At 53.6% G+C, this 22,162-nt stretch overlaps 9 protein-coding genes across 9 annotated transcripts; 6 read left to right on the top strand and 3 right to left on the bottom strand.

The window, feature by feature from the left end:
- Window positions 1–183: 183 nt before the first annotated feature.
- J4E85_010142 (uncharacterized protein) lies at window positions 184–2,809 on the bottom strand (the record flags this gene model as incomplete). Its single annotated transcript, XM_051474356.1, has 3 exons — window positions 184–928; window positions 977–2,664; window positions 2,714–2,809. 3 exons carry the CDS (start codon window positions 2,807–2,809, stop codon window positions 184–186), a joined length of 2,529 nt encoding a protein of 842 aa, XP_051321849.1.
- Window positions 2,810–3,521: 712 nt separating this feature from the next.
- J4E85_010141 (uncharacterized protein) lies at window positions 3,522–4,659 on the top strand (the record flags this gene model as incomplete). Its single annotated transcript, XM_051474355.1, has 3 exons — window positions 3,522–4,050; window positions 4,101–4,518; window positions 4,569–4,659. 3 exons carry the CDS (start codon window positions 3,522–3,524, stop codon window positions 4,657–4,659), a joined length of 1,038 nt encoding a protein of 345 aa, XP_051321848.1.
- A 370-nt stretch (window positions 4,660–5,029) lies between these two features.
- Window positions 5,030–5,722, bottom strand: RPS15 (ribosomal protein S15; the record flags this gene model as incomplete). Its single annotated transcript, XM_051474354.1, has 4 exons — window positions 5,030–5,274; window positions 5,325–5,446; window positions 5,526–5,583; window positions 5,686–5,722. The coding sequence occupies 4 exons, from the start codon at window positions 5,720–5,722 to the stop codon at window positions 5,030–5,032; spliced, it is 462 nt and encodes a 153-aa protein (XP_051321847.1).
- Window positions 5,723–6,574: 852 nt separating this feature from the next.
- ALTA5 (60S acidic ribosomal protein P2) lies at window positions 6,575–6,971 on the bottom strand (the record flags this gene model as incomplete). Its single annotated transcript, XM_051474353.1, has 2 exons — window positions 6,575–6,844; window positions 6,900–6,971. 2 exons carry the CDS (start codon window positions 6,969–6,971, stop codon window positions 6,575–6,577), a joined length of 342 nt encoding a protein of 113 aa, XP_051321846.1.
- Window positions 6,972–7,469: 498 nt separating this feature from the next.
- Window positions 7,470–8,625, top strand: J4E85_010138 (uncharacterized protein; the record flags this gene model as incomplete). Its single annotated transcript, XM_051474352.1, has 2 exons — window positions 7,470–7,475; window positions 7,531–8,625. 2 exons carry the CDS (start codon window positions 7,470–7,472, stop codon window positions 8,623–8,625), a joined length of 1,101 nt encoding a protein of 366 aa, XP_051321845.1.
- Window positions 8,626–10,274: 1,649 nt separating this feature from the next.
- Window positions 10,275–13,180, top strand: J4E85_010137 (uncharacterized protein; the record flags this gene model as incomplete). Its single annotated transcript, XM_051474351.1, has 4 exons — window positions 10,275–11,324; window positions 11,570–12,012; window positions 12,061–12,936; window positions 13,138–13,180. The coding sequence occupies 4 exons, from the start codon at window positions 10,275–10,277 to the stop codon at window positions 13,178–13,180; spliced, it is 2,412 nt and encodes an 803-aa protein (XP_051321844.1).
- A 2,252-nt stretch (window positions 13,181–15,432) lies between these two features.
- Window positions 15,433–16,326, top strand: J4E85_010136 (uncharacterized protein; the record flags this gene model as incomplete). Its single annotated transcript, XM_051474350.1, has 1 exon — window positions 15,433–16,326. The coding sequence occupies one exon, from the start codon at window positions 15,433–15,435 to the stop codon at window positions 16,324–16,326; it is 894 nt and encodes a 297-aa protein (XP_051321843.1).
- A 640-nt stretch (window positions 16,327–16,966) lies between these two features.
- J4E85_010135 (uncharacterized protein) lies at window positions 16,967–18,207 on the top strand (the record flags this gene model as incomplete). Its single annotated transcript, XM_051474349.1, has 2 exons — window positions 16,967–17,995; window positions 18,043–18,207. The coding sequence occupies 2 exons, from the start codon at window positions 16,967–16,969 to the stop codon at window positions 18,205–18,207; spliced, it is 1,194 nt and encodes a 397-aa protein (XP_051321842.1).
- Window positions 18,208–19,040: 833 nt separating this feature from the next.
- Window positions 19,041–20,895, top strand: J4E85_010134 (uncharacterized protein; the record flags this gene model as incomplete). Its single annotated transcript, XM_051474348.1, has 2 exons — window positions 19,041–19,326; window positions 19,436–20,895. The coding sequence occupies 2 exons, from the start codon at window positions 19,041–19,043 to the stop codon at window positions 20,893–20,895; spliced, it is 1,746 nt and encodes a 581-aa protein (XP_051321841.1).
- Window positions 20,896–22,162: the final 1,267 nt, after the last annotated feature.

Raw genomic sequence — 22,162 nt, 5'->3', positions numbered from 1 at the left:
CCTGCATGAGTCTTGTTGCTTGGCTGTGCATGGCGTCCGGATCCTGGCTTCAACATGATTGGTTGATGTCCAGAAAAGTCCGTGGCGCATGTTCAGAATGACGTTCGCTGTGTATTTCGTGGACAATTTCAATGTACTGGTAATGTATTCATAGCTCCGCAAGCTTATATGAACGTTGAATCTTTACAAACCACTAAGCACACTCTGCACCCCCACAGTTCCAACATCATCTCTCCTAGCAATGAAGCCCTTCAACTCCTGTGCATCCTGTCCACCCGCAGCCCTGAGCCTATCCCGCAGCGCCTCCGGTCCAATAATGAACAACGTACTGACATCCGTCAGAACATCCATAGCACCAGGTTCCAGCTCATCGCCCGTAGGCCATGCTCTCACGAGCTCAACATAGCGGTTCATGTCCTTGGACACACTGAGACCACCGACTTGTGAGATGGTGAACTTGAGCAAGTGGGATAGAACGAGGGATCGCAGACCGCGAGCGAGTTCGGCGAGGAAAAGGGAAAGATTGCGGCCGGAGAGGGCGGCGGAGGCTTGAGAGGCGACGCGGGTTAGGAACGCGGAGACGTCGCGACAAGCTTGTGTTTCGGTTGTGACCATCAGATCGTCTTCTTTGGGTCGGAAGTCGGTCTTCTTTTGTTGAGACAGACATCTGCTCACCCAGTTGAGAGATGCTGTGAGTGTGAGATTGAGGATGTTGGATAGTTTGGATTCAAGGGTCGACGTTGTGCTGTTCGCGGACTTCTCGATGTCGCGGCGAATGGTGAGGTTGGGTGTGCAGAGGGGGAGGACGATAGTTGTAGTGGTTTGTTGAAGAAGATGTAGGATTGTGGTGATGGCATGTAGCGACGGGAAGTGGGCGAGATCAGGAGCTGTCTTGGAGTTCTCTTGAGAAACGGCATGGTCTTGTGCACTGTTTTGGTGTTAGTAGGGATGCGCAGTTTAAGCAGGTATGACTTACGCGTCAAGTGCCGTCTCCAGATAGATCTCGCCCATCTGCCGTAGCAGTAGGTTTAGTAGTATTTGCACGTCCTTCGGCGTCTCATTGCCAGGCGACAGCTCAAGTCCACGCCCAACGCCTTCTGCGAGCCACTTGAGCATACGCTTAGCGACCGGTAGCGATAGCCTGCCATCTTCATCAGTCACCTCAATGTCTTTCTTCTCTTGTTGGTCTTCTTTCAAGCCAGCAATGCGAAGCAGCGTTGCTTTTTGACTGGCGGGTAACTCAGTGCTTTCAAGGCGTTCCATGTACTTGTCACGAGCGGATGCAGCCAACTCCTTGCCTCGCTGGGCCAGCGATCCAAAGTACGAGGTTGGCATCTTGCTGCGTCGCGAGTGGTAGATAGTGAACTTGAGCAATAGCGAAGAGTAAAGCTCCTCCAGGTTCTTCTTTTCGCGCTCGATATACTTCTCTCCGATAAAGTAGGAGGAGAAGAGCTCTTCCAGTTGCTGATCAAGGGTAGCTGCGACCGCCGAAGTAGCAGGCTCCGGGTGCTCTGTCAACCCATGTGATTTTAGATCGTCCACCAACTGCGTGATGTAGCTCCTAGATGCCTGCAGTGAGCGCAGGAATGCGAGTGAAGACAGTTCTCCTGCTTTATCGAGCACCATCTCCAATCGACTTTGTATCGACTGCTGGAAGATGCGCTCGAGGAACTTGATGAGCACCTCCTCGTAGTACGGGAATGCTCGTTTGATGATGGCGGACTCATCTTGAACGACAATCTTGACTTCGTCGATCAGAGACTGTAGTGTAGGCTCGACACCCGGTGGTTCGGCATCTGGATCTTGGAGGCGATCCCAGGTTTCTAGATCGGTCGCCAGATCTTCGCCGTTCAGTTGCATGCGGTCGATGAAGAAAGAGTGCTGGTTGACGTATGTTCCAATGACACTAGCTCCGTCATTGAAGCCCTTGAGCGCAATGGCACAGTCGCGCATGCCAGCGTAGTTTGGACGCGCATAGCATTCCTGAAACTTGCTGAGGAGATCCTGCTCCAGGTTCTCCAAGAACTTCTCGATGACCTCCTTCGTGTTGTGTCTCGACTGGTGCACCGTTCTCCTCTTCATGCCGTTTTGTACTTCTCCATTGACTCGCTGGCTGCCCTCAGGGTCGAGACGCGTGCTGATGCGCAGTAGTTGGCGTGCAATCTCAGCGCATCGTACTATGTCGCCGTTCTTTCGCTGGTCCTCGAGGATCATGAGTTCGCCCCGTTCGCTGACTTCTTGCCAGCATTCAATCAGGAATTTTGCGTCCAGGGCTCGCTTCCGCTGGCGATCGAGCTCTTCGAGTCGCTCTCCGATGCGCATGGCCACGTTACCGCCAGTATCTGAACCTCCCTCGTCGTTGCCGTTCAGCGAGCTGTCTAGCCTCTGAAATTTGTCCATGGCTGTCTCCAGCCTTCTCCCAAGCGATTCGACATTTTGGTTGTGTTGCAGCTCCGCACGGCGCACAGCTGTAGAAAGCTCAGTTTCCTTCTCTTCTAGGTCTTCAGAGAGACTGTTGAGTCGTGTGAGGGCGTGTTCGAACGTGCGAATAAGCGGCTTGGGGTCGAACGTCTGCTGGCCGGCAGCACCTCCGGAGCGTCGTGTCGCAGGTACGGCAATTTGGGAGAGGTCCTCGATGAAGTCTTTGACAAGGAAGTCTTTGCTCTATGAGAGTCAACAGAGGAAACCAGGCGGAAGCTGTACGGCTGCTTACGGTGAACTTCTCTAGGGTGAACTGCGGCGCGCGTATCGAATTCCTCGACGTCTGGTGGGTGAGTACCGACGAGCCATCGGAGCTGATGCGCTGCATGGTTGCAGAGGTGTGGGCAACTGCGCCTTGGGTGCTGGGTATCACTCGAGTCTACTATCACAGACGTCTATCGTAGCAGCCCAGCGCGCCAATGCCCCCGATTGCCCTGGAGCTGGTGATTGAGCTGTCGCGGAGCATGAAGTTGCCAGATGTTGCTAGCGGATACTCTTCTTCACTCTCGCATAGCACTGGGCGTGAGTCTTCCTTGTTGCAGTGTATTTGCATGTGGTGATGTAGCGTGTAACATGTCCGAGTCGCGACTGTGGCTTGTCGCACCCGTGGACACCCCACGCCTCGGTACCAGATCCGCACTCGCAGCAGCTCCAGCCGAACGAACAACGGGTGACCCCATGCACTATGATGCCACCAGTCCAGCCTGGGTAGGCCGTATACAAAGATGCAAAACAATGCATTCCTTGTCTACAGCCTCACAGTACTTGCGACAGCGTCCACGTAATGACGCCTCAGCGCATGGCGGAGCAGGCGGAATGCGCGTCTATACTTGGCTGTGCTCGGCAGGCACGGCGCCACACGTACTTCGTATGCACCAGCCTCACCGGGATATTTCATCATCTTACGTCTGCCAGACATGGCCAGCTAACGCGCGCATTGTTCCTCTCCTTTCTGTCATACTCCAACTGCTTGACCCTGTTCCCATAGACGTCGCCTGTCCCGTTCATTGTGTTGTTCAACACCCTCCACACCGCCCGTAATGGCTACCACAGGCCTGACTCCCACGCAAGAGGCCGCTTTTAGACGAAGCAAGCAACTCTCCGTCCAGCAACGCGAAGAACTTCTGAAGCCCTTTCTCCCCTCCGAGCCTTCCGACAGCGAGACGCAGGCGCAGAAGAAGAAGGCCCTGCGCGACCGCCGCCAACGCGCAGCCCAACAGAACCGCAAGCCACTCGCAGGCCCCATCAAGACCTTCCTCCACCTCGCAATCTACCACATCGTCGCTCTCTTATTCAGCATCTTCTTCCGCTTCCGTCGCGCCTACCGACTTGTCAGGGGCAAGGTCGTCTCGCTGCTCAAGTACCATCACCGCACCCCAGAGTTCATCGCCCACGATGTCAAGGACCTAGAGAAGCTGCCCAAGCACCTCAGTGTGATAGTTGAATACCAAGAGGACGACGGAAGTCAGGGTACAGCCGGATTGGAGGGACTTGTAAACGATGTCTGCGAGATAGCAGCTTGGGCCGCGAGTGCCGGCATACCCTTTCTGAGTGTCTACGAGCGGACGGGTAAGTCTTTCCCATTCTGGCCGTAGAGCTATGCTGACAAGAACGAATAGGTGTACTTAAGAACTACCTCCCCCAGACCCACGCCTCCATCTGGTCAACCCTAGAAGCCTATTTCGGACCCCATCGCAAGCCTACGCTCTCCCTCCGTGCGCCGCACCTATCCTCCTACTCTCCTCCTAACACGCCTCCTCAGAGTGCAGACGATGACCTCAAAGGGGAAGAACGCCAGCATCTTACCGTCCTCCTCCTCTCCGAACACGACGGCCGCGACACCATTGTCGACCTGACGCGCACACTAGCCGAGATGGCCCAGAAGGGAGACGTACGACAAGAGCAGATCAACACGGACCTGATTGATGCGCAGTTGAACGACCACGTTTCGAGTGAACCAGATCTTTTGATTTTGTTCAGTCCTACGGTGCAACTCAAAGGATACCCACCGTGGCAGCTGAGGTTGACCGAGATCTTGTAAGTTGCCATACGTTGAACCACTGACTCCCTACTGACATACAATGCAGCCACCTACCAGACAACAAGGGTGTAAACTACCAGGTCTTCCTGCGAGCCCTGTACAACTTTGCAAAGGTCGAGATGCGCCTAGGGAGGTAGCAGCATTGCATCCTTGTCGACTCTCTTATTGTAACAATACCCAATTTGATTACTATTATTCATCGTCTTCGTTGGCTTACAATGTCTTGGTCCAATGTAAACATTGAAACATGAAGTGCAGCATAACGCCACGTTTGATTAGCAGAATGCATCGTCACCATCACATGTGCATGTCACGTAATGAAGAAGCAGTCTTGGAGGTATCTCGAATGTCATGGTGGTGCTATCTACACCATATCTTCATGCCCGCTGTGACCGTTGTGTACGTCGTAGCCATCGAGAGTAAATGCACCTAACACCTTATTCATTGTAGGTCATCAAGTACATATCCGCCCCACGAAAGAACCCATGCAACCAAAACCCAGTTCGTTTACTTGAGAGGAATGAAACGGGAGGAGTGAGTGGCACCAATACCCGGCCTTCCGTGCTTGACGGGCCTGTATGAAATGGAGAACTCGGCGAGGTAGTGGCCGACCATCTCGGGCTTGATTTCGACCTGGTTGAACTCCTTTCCGGAGTAGACACCGATGACGGAGCCGATCATCTCGGGGACGACAATCATGTCACGGAGGTGGGTCTTGACGAGGTCGGGCTTCTCGTTGGGCTTGGCCTCCTCTGTTTTGTGTTAGCAATGACCCATCGGCTGAGCGGATGGTGGTGCGTACGCTTGGACTTCCTGAGCTTCTTGATGAGACCCATGGGCTTGCGCTTAAGACCACGGTTGAACCTGCGGCGGGCACGGGCGTGGACGAGGTCGCGGAGTTCCTCAGAGCCAAGGTCGAGGAGCCTGTGTATCGATCAGAATACCGCCACACTTGTGTATATTTCCAGCGCGTTCGAGGAGTCGCGGGGATCGGAAGACGTACTGGTCGAGGTCAACGCCGCGGTAAGAGAACTTGCGGAACGCCCTCTTGGCCTTAAGGGCTGTTGTGTTCGTTAGCCATGTCCATCACGTTGTGCGTCTACGTATCCAGGGAGAGCGGTGCGGGAGTGTGGGAAGGTCTGGTGCGGAGGGCAAGGGCGTACCAGCTGCGGCCTCGGGATCGTAGTCAGCGTCAGCCATGTTTGCGGTTGTCGAAGTGATGGGAGAACTTCGTTGGGTCGCGAGGGTAGTTGTCGGTCGTCAGTTCTCGATGGGCGATATTGAAATTAGAGCCCTGGAGGTGTAGCTGCCCCGTGCGCTAAGCGAGACCTTTTAGCGCCAGTCCAGACGGGCAGCTGCGATCATGCAACAGTATTCACCAACACGAGAACGTCTATACTGATGTGAACAAATTCTCGATGATGAGTTGTCGCTTCATGGTTGTAATTAGAAACTGCATCATGGGGATCTTGCAACAGAATCTTCATATCAACCTCGCTTTACATAGGATGCGTTTAACAACTTCAAATACCTTATGACGCAGTGAGTTCACACGCGACCATCCTTCTCTAAGTCTAGATGACGATCTGAGATGTCGCTTCAATGCTTTTCCACATTCCATTATTCTGTTATGCTCGTTCATGGTAGCTGTGGTGTTCCCATACATCTCACTGTCGGTTCGCCCGTCGCAAGATTTGACATGACATGTCGCAGGCGGGCGAGTATGCGCCTTAGGCTCAGACTGGAACCTGGTCTAATTGGAGACAACGCATCTCTAGTCAAAGGTGTCCATACTAAACCATCACAGTCACCAAGCGAAATTGGTCAGGTATCACACAACACTAGTACACTTGCTGAATGTTTGAGGGTGCATGGCTTCATTCCGGGTATCTCAGCAGGCAATTAGTCTAGTAATGCCGCAGTGTCCTTCTCCATATCCCTTGTAGTGCTCGCTCGACACTCCCCAAATCGAACTCGTTGCGCATGATTCTCGTAATGATCGAGAGATTTGCTGGATCATACTTCGTGAAGAGAGGTGGTTTGGCGACGCGCTTAGTCGAAGAGTCCGAAACCCATGTCGTCGTCAGACTCCTCCTTCTCCTCCTCCTTGGCGGCCTCGGGGGCGGCCTCAGCCTCAGCGGCACCGCCAGCGGCAGCAGCACCACCGGAAGCGGCGGCGCCACCGGCACCACCAGAGGGAACGGAAGCAAGCTTCTCGGAACCGGAGGCGATGAGCTCGTTGATGTCCTTGCCCTCGAGCTCGGAGATCAGCTTGTCGAGACGGTCGGAGTCAGCCTCGATACCGACAGACTCAAGGACGGCCTATTGCGTTGTTAGAACGTGGTATAGCGAGTTGTACTGAAGGATTCCCTCTTACCTTGACATCAGCGGCGGAGGGGGAGGTGTTTCCACCGAGACCGAGGAGGAGGTATGCCGCGAGGTGCTTCATCGTGATTGTTGGGGTGGTTTGTCTGGAACAGGAGTTCAATCGATTTAACCTGCGCTTGTCAGTATTGCGCTGCTGGATGCGATTCCAAAGTGATGCGTACCGTCGGGGCCGGAGACTGAAGCTACAAGTTCTTCTGTAGGTTGTCGTAGAAAAGAAAAGTTCGAGGTCCGCGAATATTGACTTCGGGTGGGATCTCGCTACCTGGGCTATGCCGCAATGCGACTAGCGCAAAACGCCCGCCTTGTCACGTGCCGTCGGGCTAGGCGCAAAGCCATGTATAAAAGCGACTTGTCTGCGCCGCCGCCGACCGCTCATTCTCTGGCCGCTCCCCTCTTCAATCCACGACCGGTCCCGTGCGCCCATCCTCCTCTCCGCGCGCGTGATCAGTCAGCGCCGACTATCGACACCGGCGAATCTCACCCGGAAAGCATGTACAACTTGTCCTCCAATCGATTTGACGACCGGTAGTCTGAGTCAAACGCTTATCAGTTGCCCATCATGAGTGTGAGTCCGGCGACTCCATCCCCGCCAGCAGTCGTATGCTGACTGCATCATCTAGTCTCTCAAAGACATCATGTCTATAATCGACCGTACGGGCGCGAAGACGCAGGCGACCGTTTCGAAGCAAGGCCCGCCCGCCGGAGCCCCTAGGCCAGCGCCGCGACCGATCCCAGGGGCAAATAGCGCCTCGCAAACCCCCCAGCTGAAGCGCAAGGCCTCAGGTCCAGTCGAGAGCTCACAGGTCAAGATACAGAGGAAAGAGGCTGTCGGGGGATCAGCGCAGGCAAATGGTGCCGTGCGCGCCACCTCATCGCCTGCCACGTCGAAACCGGCTCCGTCCGCATCTACCACCGCCGTCCCGTATCGTGGCACTGCTGCACCAGCATCCTCAAAGCCGGCGAATCCCACCGTGCGGAAACCTCTACAGTCGTCAAACGCACCCGCTGCGAAACCGAAGGCTGCAGCTCCTGCACCCAAGCCTGCGCCCGCCGCCACCACCTCAACACCCGCCTCGTCTGCCGCACCCAAGAAAGGATATCTCGCTATGCTTCAGAAAGCGAAAGAGAAGGACTCAACGAAGCCTATCGCCCCACCAATCAAGCATGAACCAACAAAGATCCTTACACGAAAAGAACGCTTGGCACTCAAGGCAGAAGCAAGTGCCGGCGCAAAGGGCAAGAAGCCTGTCGCTGGACTACCCTCAAGAACAACAGACCCGAAAGCCGATCCATCAAAAGACAAGAAGAAGGCTGTCGACGTTGGTTATCAAGGCACAGCACGGCCTGCCAAGAAGCCTGTTGAAGTTGGCTACAAGGGAACCGCCCGTCCAGCAAGCGCACCTGCAACGTCTAGTCGAAACGGCACACCAGCCGTCAAGGCCAAACCGAACCCGGGCAAGGGACGCTATGACGGGTACGCAGACTGGGACGAGCTCAGTGAGATGGAGGACGAAGAAGAAGACTATGCCTCCGACGCTTCTTCTGATATGGAGGGAGGTATCTGGGACGTAGAAGAAGAAGAACAGATAGCCCTCAAGGTCGCTAAGAAGGAAGACGCGGAGGCACTAGCTGAGGAAAATCGGTTGAAGCGTGAGAAAGAAGAACGTAAGAAGAAGTTGATGGCTATGGCTGCTAAAGCGAAGAAGAGGTTTTGAAGTTCTTCGGCGTTACGGTTTACGATCACACGGCATGGGGGCGTTTCATCTGCATTCTCGCGATTGCATAGCCATGGAGCGGTTTCTTCTTTTTTCATGGCGCATTTACGGTTGTTGCATACCCGGAAGAACGATCATGGCTTCACAGTAAGCATCTCGCTGCAAGAGATTACAATGCAAGTAGTGTATATTTATAACGCCGTCGGCAATAATACCTTCAGGCTCCAACACATCACGGTACCCCTCTACTCCATTCCAACCTTACCGCATGGACTGTGCTCTGTCTGTGTTGTCCCTTCCAAACCATCGATATCACCTTTGCCGAGGATCAACGTGTCCAGATATGACCATGGCCACGCACCGCTCTGCGATTGCATTGAAGCGAGTGTTCAGCCAGCGCGTTCACAAACGCCCCTTTGTCACAACCGAGCACATGGAACTATCAAACAGCCCAGCATGTATCCTCACCACCGAACACTCATGTTCTGATCTCCTGTCCCTCTCAGACCGTCCAGTATCTCCGCCACCAAACTCCCAGTATCAGAACCACGACGATGCCATCCTTTCAGCGACTCAAACACCCATTTCGGCGCCCTACCCATTATTATACGATCCATGAGCCGTCCCCTACACCGAGGCAGCTAGAGACACAACGCGAGAAGGAGAGGCAAAGGGCTCTCGACAAAATCGAAAATGACCTCGATGACGGACGTATTGGGCCCAGAAGTAGTGACTCGCCTGACGAACTTCCGGTGATCATCGATAGGGGTCCGTACCGAGGTCATATATACCCGCGAGAGCAGCTCTTCTTTAACAGCATAATGCTGGCTTCGGACGTAGAACCGATATACGCTGGTCCACCAGGTGGACAGCTCCGGCAGGAGGTGCATAGGACTCCAATCCGGCGTCCGAAAACACAAGCAGAGCAGAAGCTGCCTCCAAGACCAGTACCAAGTGAGTACTTGACGGCATCACAGAATAGAGAAAACCTGAGGAGGTGGGAAGAGAAGAACAACAAGTCTGCTGCGGCTGGGCAAACACAGCATCCAAGGCCTGTACCGAGTGAGTATCTGACTTCTGCACAAAATACGGAGAATCTTAGGCGATGGGAGGAGCGAAACGGCAGAACTCCTACTGTTCGGCGAGCACAGGTTCCAGAGCCGCGACTTTCTCCCCCAAAACAACAAACTCCCCCAAGGGTGCCGATCACGCCAGGCACGAGTGAGTGGGATGGCTTCATGGACTTCCCCTCAGGTAATCATCAGTCCGGCGATCCTGGTGTACAGGCTACTGTAAATGAGTCGAGCGCATCAAACAGCCTGCCGACAACGACAAGTACCGCTGCCCGGCTGTATCCAACAGCGCCGCCTCGGACTACTGTTGATTCCGCATTGCAGACGGTTACACCTCTACCGCTAGTTTCAGCAGATCCTGTGAATATGCAAGCTCGAGCGGAACCTTCGACAGAACTGCCAGATCATTTCTCAGGCCGGACCGAGCAGTCTGAACTATTAACATGGCTTACGGCGCTTAACAGTATCATTCGAAACGATGTTGTCGATCCGACCACAAGGACAAGGATCCGAGAAAGAGTGCCTCACGACTCTACCACTGTTGATTCTAGGAACGAAGATACTCAGCCTATCACGATGACAAGCGCTGGTCTTGTTCCCAACTTCAGCTACCCTATTGCTGGAAGTGCGTTTCATGATCGACTTCATACTGAGCAGACGCCTCCATCGCAGTCACTAGAGGATATTAGGGGGAGTGAAGAGCAGGAGCAGCCGCTGACAAATGGTGTTAGTTCTGGACATCACAGCGATTCAAGTTCAAGCCGCACTCTCTATCGCTCTCCCACGCCCGATAACTGGCCATTACGAGGAGGCAACGACGAGAGCCCAGCTCTACTAACGAACGGTGTACATCCAGGCTACTATCCCCCATCAAGCTCTGGCGGGGACTCCAGTAATCCTGCCCTCCACTATCCACCTGCGCTTCCGGACAACGTGCCAGAACACGTCTTCAACCTCCTCTGTTCGCTACTAACACCGTCCGAGCTCGCCCTCCACTACGACGTCGTCCAAGACTCAGCACCTCCGCATTTGCCACCATTCCCTGCACTTGTGCCACCCAGTAATGCCGCGTCAGATATTCCAATAGTAGTGCGTCTTGTCCAAAGGTTACATGCTGCTGTCTACGGTCTCCAAGATCGCGTCTGGGGTCTAGAAGAAGATCTCATTCCACAGCTCAGCACGCAGCTCGAAGAGAACCACCTCCAGATCAGAGAACTCGATCGAGAAAACAGCAGTTTACAAGATGAGATCACCGAGCTAAAGCGCATAGCAGATTTCAGCACCAAAGTTTTGACTGGATGTTGGGAGCGCGAATGGGAGGTTTGGCGCACACTCCTCGATATCCAGAGACGGCGCGAAATGTACCGTAGTCCTTTGGCATGCATCTTCTCGCGCACCCCGACTCCCAGTGTTCAAGACGATGGGCTTTTAGAATTCCGTAAGCCAGAAGGCTATGTCGCCCCGCCTCTGCCGACTGGAAAAGTAACGCAGGGCTCTCTTAAGAAGAAGGAACTCGATGCTCTTCTGCTGATGGCAAAACAGAACGTCACTATACTCATTGAGGATCTGGGAGAGTTGAAGGGGTTGGCGGAGGCGTATGACAGGAGGAATGAGACAGAGGGGGAGGTGCGGCCTATTCCAGGGTCGCGGAGAGATGTTTGATGACATTCCTGGATCTGTAGTACAAATTTAGTGTCTTGTTGTTTTGATTTCATGTAATCGCAAGTGTTGGCTGCTGACCGTGAGTGCCCAGGTGAAGTGGCTGGGGTCCTCCCCACCTTCGCGCTGAACTTCAGCTCTGACGCGCCTACCATCCTAGACTCCTACACTGCGCGCACTCACAGCCATCGACCATATGCATTCATTGCTAGCCACTTGCCATGGCTGAGGTTGTTGGTACAGTTGCATCAGTCGCTCAGCTTGTCCAACTGAGCGGTGCCCTACTCGCTGGCGGCTACAACTTCCTATCGAAGGTCGCGCGAGCGCCCAGCGAGATCCGGAGTCTCCTGACGGAAACCGCGGCCGTCAACAGTCTTCTTGCGCAAATTCAGCAAATCGCAGATACGTCGCCCAAAGCGACTGCCGACGATGCACTGCAGGCTCTTGAACGGGTTGGTGTCTTTCAAGAATGTCAGTCCACGCTCAAGTCGATCGAGCGGGCGCTGGCAAAATGCGAGCAGGTCAATGGTCGAGATGCGAAGAATTTCGGGAGGAAATTGATGTGGCCGTTCAAAGAGAAGGAGACCAAAGATGCCCTGCAGAGACTTCATCACATGCGCGGATTACTTGCGAATGCTATCGAGGCCAACTCTGCGTGAGTATGCATGCCTCCCTATGAGTGTCTGGCCTGAACGGTCCACAGATCCGCGATTCGGCGCATCGAAACGGGACAAGGCCTAATCTCAGACGAGGTGAAAAATGTGTCTGAGCAGATCCGTGCGCAGATGAGCCGTGAGGAAGCACAGAAGGTAATGACGTGGGTCTGTCCAACGCCATCCGATGGTGCGCACGCAAGTCTTGCAAGCGCTTTGAGTCGCCATATTCCTGGGACCGGAGAATGGCTCTTGCAATTCAAAGAGTTTCAAGATTGGAAAGACTCAGATGATGGCACCATATGGATAACTGGTCTTCCTGGAGCAGGCAAAACGCTTCTCTGCGCTTCTATTATTCGCCATGTTCAACAGCTGTGCACGGATACCACTACGATTGTGTACTTCTTCTGCGATCATCGCGATCACGCGAAAATGACGCACGACAACTTCGCTTCGACTGTTGCGAGGCAAATAATGGAAGCTTCACCTTTATGTCTCGAGGAAGGCAGATCACTGTACAACGAGAAGTCTAGGGAAGGTAGTCGCCCCTTTCAAAGCGACGATTACTTGTCACTGATCTGCTCATCTTTGGCACATCTAAAGGATGTTTTCATCCTTCTGGACGCGCTCGATGAGTCCACTGAGGGGGATAGCATAGCCCGAAGTCTTGCGAGAATTCACGAGTCCCAGAAGGGCGCAGGGTGCCGCATCAGGATTCTATTGACGAGCCGATTCGATGCCCTTATTCAGGGACGATATCCCAACCTTGCCACGACACATGTCATTCTTGCAGAGAACATGCGTCCCGACATCCAGCATTACGTTGCGGAAGAACTTCAAGCGCGCGTCGCAAAAGGTGTGCTCAAAGTCAGGAACAAAGACATTTTGACCTCAATACGACAACAGGTCGTCCTCCGTGCGGGCACGTAAGTCTCCTACGTCTTGCGTCCTCTGGTCCTCCACCTAGCTTCACAGCTATTCATCTACCCGTCATGATAGATTACTAATACAATGCAGGATGCTACAGGCGCGTCTGAAGATTGACTACATTTGTACGGCGAAGTCAGATAAAGAGATCAAAATCATCGTGCAAAATTTACCGCATGGGCTTGGACACACGTACGAAGCACTTTTGTGCAATATCGCGACGCGGTACCCAACAAGGATTGAAGAGGTACAAAAGTTGTTCCGGTGTCTTATTGCTGCTGCGACACCATTGACTGCTCCCGAGCTAGCGGAGATTTTGGCCATGCAACCCGATGAGCGCGACTTGGATCATGATGCCGTGGTCACAGATCCTTACGACGCTTTGGAACCTATCTCCACACTCATACGGATTGAAAGTTCCGAAGATCAGCGCAGTTTGATAAAACTATGCCATTTTACCCTAGAGGAATATCTTACCTCCACTACTATCCAGCAAAGTCCGGCTAGTCAATTCTATGTGTCTGATAGCGAGGCAGAAGCATGGATGGCCGATATATGCCTTCAATACCTCACCATGGATACCTTTAATGTGCCACTAGAGTACGGCATAGATCTGGATCATCATCAAGATTATGCATTTCGCAGGTACGCGGCACTCAACTGGTACAATCATGCGGGCGCTTCAGTATATCGCTTATATCCATTTGACCCGTCCCGCCTTGCTCTCAGCAGATTTCTGGATGCTGAGGAAGGACCACCTTGCTATAAGAGATGGCAGAGCCTGATTGCGAAGATCCTGCCCAATGCCGAATTCCTTGGCTATTCGCCAACATGTATGTGCATCTGGGCCGAGTTGTACGTTACCGCAAGGGAGCTGTGCCAACGGCTACCGAACATGGACTACCATTTCGAAAATGGCCTCACCTGCCTTACAGTTGCAGCAAAGGAATACGATCACATGCTGGTCAGATATCTATTAGATCATGGTGCAAAGGTAGACGAGCCAACTCACGAACAGGGACAGTTCAAAGCGTTGACTCCGTTGCATTTCGCAGCCGAATGGTGTGCGAAAGGGGTAGTGGATCTTTTACTAAACCATGGTGCTGATCCACACAGACCTTCTGCATCAGGCGCCACCCCGTTCTATCGAGCTTGTCGTGGCGGAGACCTAGACATAGTGAATCGACTCAAAGAGTGCGGATGCGACGTCAACCCGCGGAATTGGAGTAATTGGACGCCGATCTTCGAGGCAATCGAGCACGATCACGAAGACGTACTTGATCTCTTATTGAAGTGGCATGTTGATCTGTCGGTCGTTACGAACGCAGGCTGGACAGTACTGTCTTTCGCTAAAGCGCTCAAGAGAGAATCTATGTTGGAGAAATTGGAGCACGCTGTAGCTGACTACGGGGTTACCCTCCCTAAATATCCACTCGAAGACAGGGAAGGCCATTGTGAAGGGGATTGAGAGACCAAAGCACGAAGTCATCCTGTAGCATGCTTCAATGCTATATCGATGTAGAACCTATTCGTTCTCTTCGGTGTCTTCACAGCTGTCAAGGTCTTATCATGCTGAGTGTCATTGCCTCATTCAAAGAGCGAAATGAACATGTGAGTGGGGAGTTACATCGGCGGACGTATCGACCGTTGGGGTGAAGCAAAAGCCTTCGCTGGTGCCACGTACGCTTGCAAGTCCAAACGGACGCGTTCGTCGCACAAACGAAGACGGATGACAGTAAACTGTATCATGTAATCGCTGTCGCGGCGAATCGGTCGACGTAATGTATTTCTCCAGCAGGCACATTGAACGATTCTTGGTCAGACCGTGGCTGGAAACGTGGCTGAGGTGGCTGTGCTGTGTAGGGGTCCAGTTCGCAACCCATGTCGCTTGCGTGCTCGATGTCCCACCCCTCGGTCATCCCGTGTCCGATCGCACTTGCTCTATTCGCCCACGCCCACTCGATGGCTACCCCTCCAACTCTCCAGACGTGTCCGAACAAAGTGTAACCACGATCAGCCACCGCATTAATCCCGCAATTTCAGCTTCGGTGCATCCACGGTAATACTACGGGAGTTGGTGAGGTCGTTCTATGCTGTAACAGGCCACATCAAACTCTCTCATCCTTCCAGGACCATTTCTGTGCGGTGGCTTTGCGGTGCCACGATGAAGACTCAATCACTCACCATGACAGTTTTGGTGATGAGCTGCCGCTGAACCAAGGCACATCCGGACTTTGCCGAGATCTAGAGCGGTCCGAATGTACGGCTCAGCTTCACAGGGGTCACAGCGATAGTAATACAGCATAGGCGGGATGAACAACACCAAACCTGCTTTCGGCATTGCGGGGTGATAGAGGGGTAGGTTGCCCTCGAGAGGACGCATATAAAGAGGAAGAGGCCTGCCACGATAGTTAGTGTTCAGCAAACAGCAAGTAACTTCTCTACCACATATTCCAACCCTTCAGAGTCTCTCACTCAAACACATCTCTATCAACATGTCTTACAACGACAACGACCGCGAGGATCGTACCTCAGGCTACGGTAGCAGCAACCGTGAGGACAACGAGTACGGCTCCAAGTCTTCCGGGTATGGAAACGACCAGGACTCGTCCTACGACAACAAGAAGTCTAGCTACGGGTCGAATGACAACGACAGCACTTCGTACGGGTCCTCAAACCGTAAGAATGATGACGACGATACCTACGGGTCCGAGAAGAAGTCCAGCTACGGCTCTTCGGACCGCAACGACGACTCTTATGGGTCTGGCAACAAGTCCTCCGGATACGGCTCCTCGAACCGCAACGACAACGACGAGGACTCCTATGGTAGCAACAAGCAGTCTAGCTATGGCTCCTCCGACCGTAAGGACAGTGACGACACTTACGGTTCCGAGAACAAATCATCCAGCTATGGCTCATCGAACCGTAACGACAACGATGAAGACTCGTACGGCAGCAACAAGAAGTCCAGCTACGGTTCTTCGGACCGCAACGACAACGACAACAACGATTCCTCATACGGCAGTAACAAACAGTCCAGCTACGGTTCTTCGGACCGTACCGATGACAACGACTCATATGGAAGCAAGAACCAGTCGAGCTACGGCTCATCGAACCGCAAGGACGATGATGACTCGTACGGCTCGTCTAACCGCAAGACGGACAGCGACAGCTACGGCTCTAGCAACAAGTCTTCCGGTGGCTTTGGAGCTTCTGAAGAAACTTCCTATGGTTCCGGCAACACTTCATCTGGGTATGGAGGCTCTTCGGGCCGTGACGACAATGACTCGTACGGAAGCTCTGGACGCAAGAACGAGGACAGCTATGGCTCCAACGACCGCGAGAGCTCGGGATATGGTAGCTCAAACAGGAGAAGCGATGACTACTAAAGGTCGGTGTAATGCCATGAGGGTCGGTAGATTCGGTATGGCCGCTCATAGCTGCAAATCGTCGCTTGGCTCCCGTAGTGCAGTTTTTGCGCCGAGGCTACTATAGTATGTTTGTAGAAGTGCAAACCAATTGTACCCTAAAGACCCTGACCGCCAATCGATGAATCGCGTGACGTGACATAACATGCGAGCCCAGACAGCGCAGATGTTACTGTAACACTAGCGCGAATCATGACAGGGAAGCTTGCCGCGTGGTGTACGTCACTAGCGGGGCACTCTCATGCTGGGAGGGGCCCAGAGCTATAGCTGCCAGTCTGTCACTTGAAGCCTACATCCCCTTAAACACACATCTACGCATACACACTTTGTCAACACTCAACCTATTCACTCTTCTACTCACCACACGTTGTAAGTTTTTCACTCTCATAGGCATTGATCGGCTGCGAGCTTGGATGCTCGCCTCGGTCTAAAGAAGCTTCGCTGCTCCTAAGCATCGGAGCAAGCTTCTGGTGAAGCGTTCTGAACGTTCGTCAGGCTAGCAAGCATCGACGCTACGCTTCATAGTTACATCGACACTTCCAGAGTAGTGCAGCTTAGCGCATCAATTGCTAACACGTATAAAGACTCTCGACCCTACAAAATGTCCTACAACGACGATCGCCGCGAGTACGGCCAGGAGTCTGGCTACGGTGGCCGGGGAGACGACCGCCGCGGAAACGAACAGGGCGGATACGGCGGTGGCGGTGATCGCCGCGAAGAATACGGCCGTCCCCAGGAGGGAGGCTTCGGAGGACCTGCTCTTGGCGACGAAGAGAGGAGGGGTGGGGGTGGAGGTGGCTATGGCTCCTCAGGTGGCTACGGTGGGGGTGGTGAGCGCAGAGAAGAACATGGAAGACCACAGGAAGGCGGCTACGGGGGTCCTGCGCTAGGTGATGACAGACGCGAAGACCACGGTGGACGACGACAAGAGGGTGGAGGAGGATATGGCGGTGACCGCCCCAGTGGAGGTTACTCTGGTGGCGGAGGATATGGAGACGAAAGCCGCCAGGAGTCACGTCCAAGCGGTGGCTACTCAGGCGGCAGCGACAACTACAATGACCGTCCGTCTGGAGGCAGCAGCTACAACGATCGTCCATCCGGAGGCAGCAATTACAACGACCGCCCATCCGGAGGTGACAGCTACAATGACCGCCCATCAGGTGGCAGCTATGGAGGAGGTAACTCGGGAGGCTACGGCGGATCCGGTCACCATGAAGGTCAACAATCGTCTGGCACATCCTACGGCAGTGGCGGCGGCTACGGCGGCAGCTCAGATGATTTTTCTGGTGCAGCCCAGCACGCATCGAGCGAGTCTGGAAACAGTGGCGACAACGACCTCTTCAGCAATGTCCTCGGCATGCTGTCCGGCAAGAAGGACAAGCTCAAGGATGAGGATGTTGACGAAGATGATGCTGTCAAGCAGCACGAGAAGTTCTATGGTAGCGGTGGCCACGGCGGTAACGAGCAAGCCAGCTCAAACAACGTCGGAGCTGCTGCTGCTATGCAAGCCATGAAGATGTTCAACAACAGCAGCAACGAGGATGCCAAGGGCGGACAGAACAAGTTCATCGGTATGGCCATGGGACAGGCGGCCCAGCTTTTCGACAAGCAGCAGAGCGAGGGCAAGACCGTAAGTCACAAGTTCAACATACCTGGTATCGTTACTGACACGCGTAGGACCCGAGTGCTACTAAGCAGGATGCCATTGCGCAGGCTGCACAGCTGGCTCTCAAGTTCTACTTGAAGTCGCAGATGGGCGGAGGCAGTGGTGGTGGTAGCAGCGGCGGCTCTGGAGGTCTTGGGAGTGTCTTAAACATGGCATCAAAGTTTATGAGTAAGTAGAGTCGATTTGCACAACAGCCCAAGAGGTCAAGACGGTAACATGAGCCGACGAATTCATCCTGACTTGGCATCACGATGCACCCACCGACCCACCAAGAACCTGCTTTATGTAAGTGGAGAAATGATGCCGCGCTAACCATCAGTAATTTTCCGTAAAACCTGGCAAGCGATAAGCGAGGGTGAAAGACTGTGGCGGTGGTGTACGAATCATCCTTCAAGCCCCGCTCGACGCGGCAGCCGCATTTCATTTTGTGGCGCACACGGCACAGTCGTCCGTATCATCAACGCGTGCCGTTAGCACGCCTGACTTCAGCCTGCTGTTTACTTTGCGTCACAACAAAGCCGTCGTCAGCCTACGAACAGCGTCTGCAAGTACCCAGCCGCAGAGCCAGAACCGGTGAACGGGCAGCATAATCATGAGTGTAATAGATGGTTTGTAGGCTGCTATACTCTGGGCCCTTAACATGCCGCGGCCCCACACCCTGCAGCTGTCCAGCCAAAAGCTACAAGCTGCATCGAAGAGGATCACGTACCCCATGACCTGCGCCTAAGAAAGACGTGTTAGGCCCAATGCGCGTGGCTTGCTCAGCTTATCCGGGCCAAGTGTAAGCAATCGACAGACCGGATTGAGGAGATGAGCTGGGAAGCCAACAGCCGCACCCTGGCCGGGGTACATGACGGCTGGCCGCCTTTTTTGTGCAGGTGCCTTTTGTTCTCAGCCTGCTTATCCTCTTTCTTTATGCTCTGAATCCTTTACTACTATATCCTGTCGCTGCCTGCTGTCGCTTTCGTCTCGTTCTGCTCCAGTCAGTCGTTAAGTGTGTGCCGTCACGATGCGCGGAGTTCATCCAGTCGTTACTCAGGCTAGCCTTGCACTGTTGCAGCTCTCGCCTCTACTACTGCCTCTCGTTACCGCGCAGGACTCTGTCAGCTATGACTTCGATAGCTATGGAGCTGAAGATCCAAGTGGCACGCCGTACCAGACTTACAGATCTAATGAGGATGTGAAGCCACCGCAGATGCAGATCAATCGCAACGGCACCGCATTGATGAGTGGTCATGTGTTTCTAGGAATCAACGGTCTGCCTACGAGTGGGCAGAATTGGCCAGCGATATTTGGTACGTCGTTCTATTTCCCAGGAAGCTGGTTGAGGGTTGTGACATGAACCCTGCATTGGGTCAGCCCTATCGTATCACGCGGCATCCATGTGCTAATCTGTGTAACCAGAGTTCTCGGACGACCGCATGGGCTCGCTCGTGTGGACCGGGAATTACAGCGAACCGTTCGATTTCAAGACGCAAACATACAAGGGCGAGCCTGTACTCACACTCTGGTCGGGCGAGCTACTGAATGGCTACGGACGCGGCTCGTACCATATCCTCAACCAGAGCTATGACGAGATTGCACACTTCCAAGTCAGCCGCTTCGGAGACGAAATGGGCGATATCCACGAGTTCCTCATTACCGCTGATGATACTGCAATTGTCTTGATCTATCATGGTATTCCATGGGATCTGACAGCGTCTGGGGGTGTTGAGAACGGTTGGCTGTTCGAGAACACGTTCCAGGAAATCAACATCGAGACTGGGGATATTGTCTTTGAGTGGAACGCTAGTACGCATGTTGGAATCAACGAGTCGTACAACTCTTTACCATCCGACGTTGGCCAGTCCGAAGAAGCGCCGTGGGATTACTTCCACATCAACTCAGTTGAAAAGGATAAGAACGGCGACTACCTAGTCTCAGCGCGTGTCATGGACTGCATCTACAAGATATCTGGACAAGATGGAAGCATCATCTGGCGTCTTCAAGGCCGTCAGTCGGACTTCGATGTTGACCCAGCAGTTACCTTCGCGTTCCAGCACGATGCTCGCTGGGTGGACGAAGACCAAACGCGCATGACGCTCTTCGACAACGGGCCCACCGAAACGATCGGCTACTCGCGAGGCCTTTTGCTCGACGTCAACCAGGACGAGAAAACTGTCAAGCTTATCACCGAGTTCATCAATCTAGGCAAGACCTTTGGTACATTCGAAGGCAGCTTACAAGCCATCGATCCATCCAACGAAACCACAAACTTTATGCTTGGATTCGGTAGCCAGCCCTACTTCACCGAGCTGGATCACGAAGGCAATGTCTTGCTCGATGTGCAATTCGGCAAGAGCAACGTCGTAAACGCATACCGAGCGTACCGCCAGCAATGGGAGGGTAGGCCATCAACCAAGCCGGATGTGCACTGGGACCAAGACGGCAACCTGGCGTTCTTTTCTTGGAACGGTGCCACCGAGGTTGAGAGCTGGGTAGTATGCACAGCCAATGCTAGCGATTCACGTACCTGGACCAATGTCACTGTGGCAAGGAGGACGGGCTTCGAAACGACAATCAGTCTTCAGGATGTCGAGTTGGAGGGCTTTGTACGTGGAAAGGCTGTTAGCGGTGATGGTACCGCGCTGGGATGGACCATGGCGACTGACGGGAATGAGCTCTTTGATGCGCCGGATGATGTTGAGGAGACTGGATCTGCCAGAACTCCTACGCCTACTGCTTCTCCTTCAAGCTCAGCATCTAATACGGAAGCTGCCCCTGCGAGCACGTCGAGCGGTGCTGCGGCAAGAGCGACACATGGGGTCATGGAGCAGGTGTACGTTGCTGCTGTAGTGGTTGTCGGTGGGTTGGCGCTTGCATGAGGAAGCTGTTGATAGGAAGGGAAGGAGGTAGTCACGAAGAAACACGTGAACGTAATATTAATATCTATTATCATTGAAAGTTCGAAATGTTGGTGTAAAACATGCGGCTATGAATGAGCTTCCTAGGGTAATACGCCGATCAGCCGACCGACCAGCCGATACCGTCACTTACGAACCAAGGAAGTATCACCATGTCTAATAACACGCTCTCACTTTCACGACCGATCCACAACTTCAGAAGCAACTGATGAGCGACCCTACCTCTTCTCGCGCACTATCACCACTTGACCTGCCTTCGGCTGCTCTGCATTATCACGCTCATGCTGCGCCACACCCTGATTCCGAGGACGCAGTGCGCTACGAACGACAGCGCTTTGCAAAGGAATTAGTTCCCGTACATCGCGAAAGGATTACTGAAGCAAATGAAGCGCATGCGACGCCCAGTTTCGCTAGCCTACGATCACGCGACACATCACTGCGCAGCTCGTCTCATGGGTCTAGGGACGACCTGAGACGCAGTACTTCCGATGTGGATGGTGTGAGTGCACAGATCGATGTGTATGAGGATCGAAGCGATGGAGAGGAAGCGGAAAGGACAGAGCGGTGGTATGACCCAGTCATTAGGTTCTGGACCAGACATGTCAGTCTTAGCATCGACGAAGGGGCGCACAGAGATCATCTAGGTATGTCTCCTTCCCTTTGCCCCTTCAGACATCTAACCGCTGACTACGCCTCAGCACTCGAACGCACCTTCCTGGGCTACCTTCGTACCTCCCTCATTCTTGTTATGACGGGTATCGTGACTGCCCAACTGTTCCACTTGCAACACTCGTCTACGCCCAACTCGCACTTTGGCTTCTACAAGGTTGGCAAACCACTTGCAGCGACCTTCATCTGCATGGCGATTGTAGTAGTTTTGGTTGGAGCGATGAGGTTTTGGAGACTACAGCGAGCGCTTGTGAGAGGCAAGGCGATGGCGGGAGGGTGGGAAGTAGGACTCGTTATGGCGTTGATGGGGTTGTTGCTGTTGGGCACGTTTGCAGTACTCGTTGGCGTGGACGTAGAGAAGACGTATTTTGGAGGATGAGTAGTGCCTGTTCACATGCCACAGCATGTGGTTAGTCAGCGCACCAGCCACGAGCAGAGGTCGAGAACTAGTCATGTAGGAGTTGTACGAGCGTCGTTACGCTTCAAACATGTCTCGAATAGCGGATAGTCATCGTTTGCTGTGGGTCCATGTAAGACCCTTTCGACTAGCCATGCTCAC

Source organism: Alternaria conjuncta (genome assembly GCF_024043145.1).
Source record: "Alternaria conjuncta strain BMP 0040 chromosome Unknown scaffold_21, whole genome shotgun sequence".
Classification (NCBI taxonomy): Eukaryota; Fungi; Ascomycota; class Dothideomycetes; order Pleosporales; family Pleosporaceae; genus Alternaria; species Alternaria conjuncta.
The sequence above is the reverse complement of the archived record's forward strand: the minus strand, read 5'-3'. Positions and strand labels throughout refer to the sequence as shown.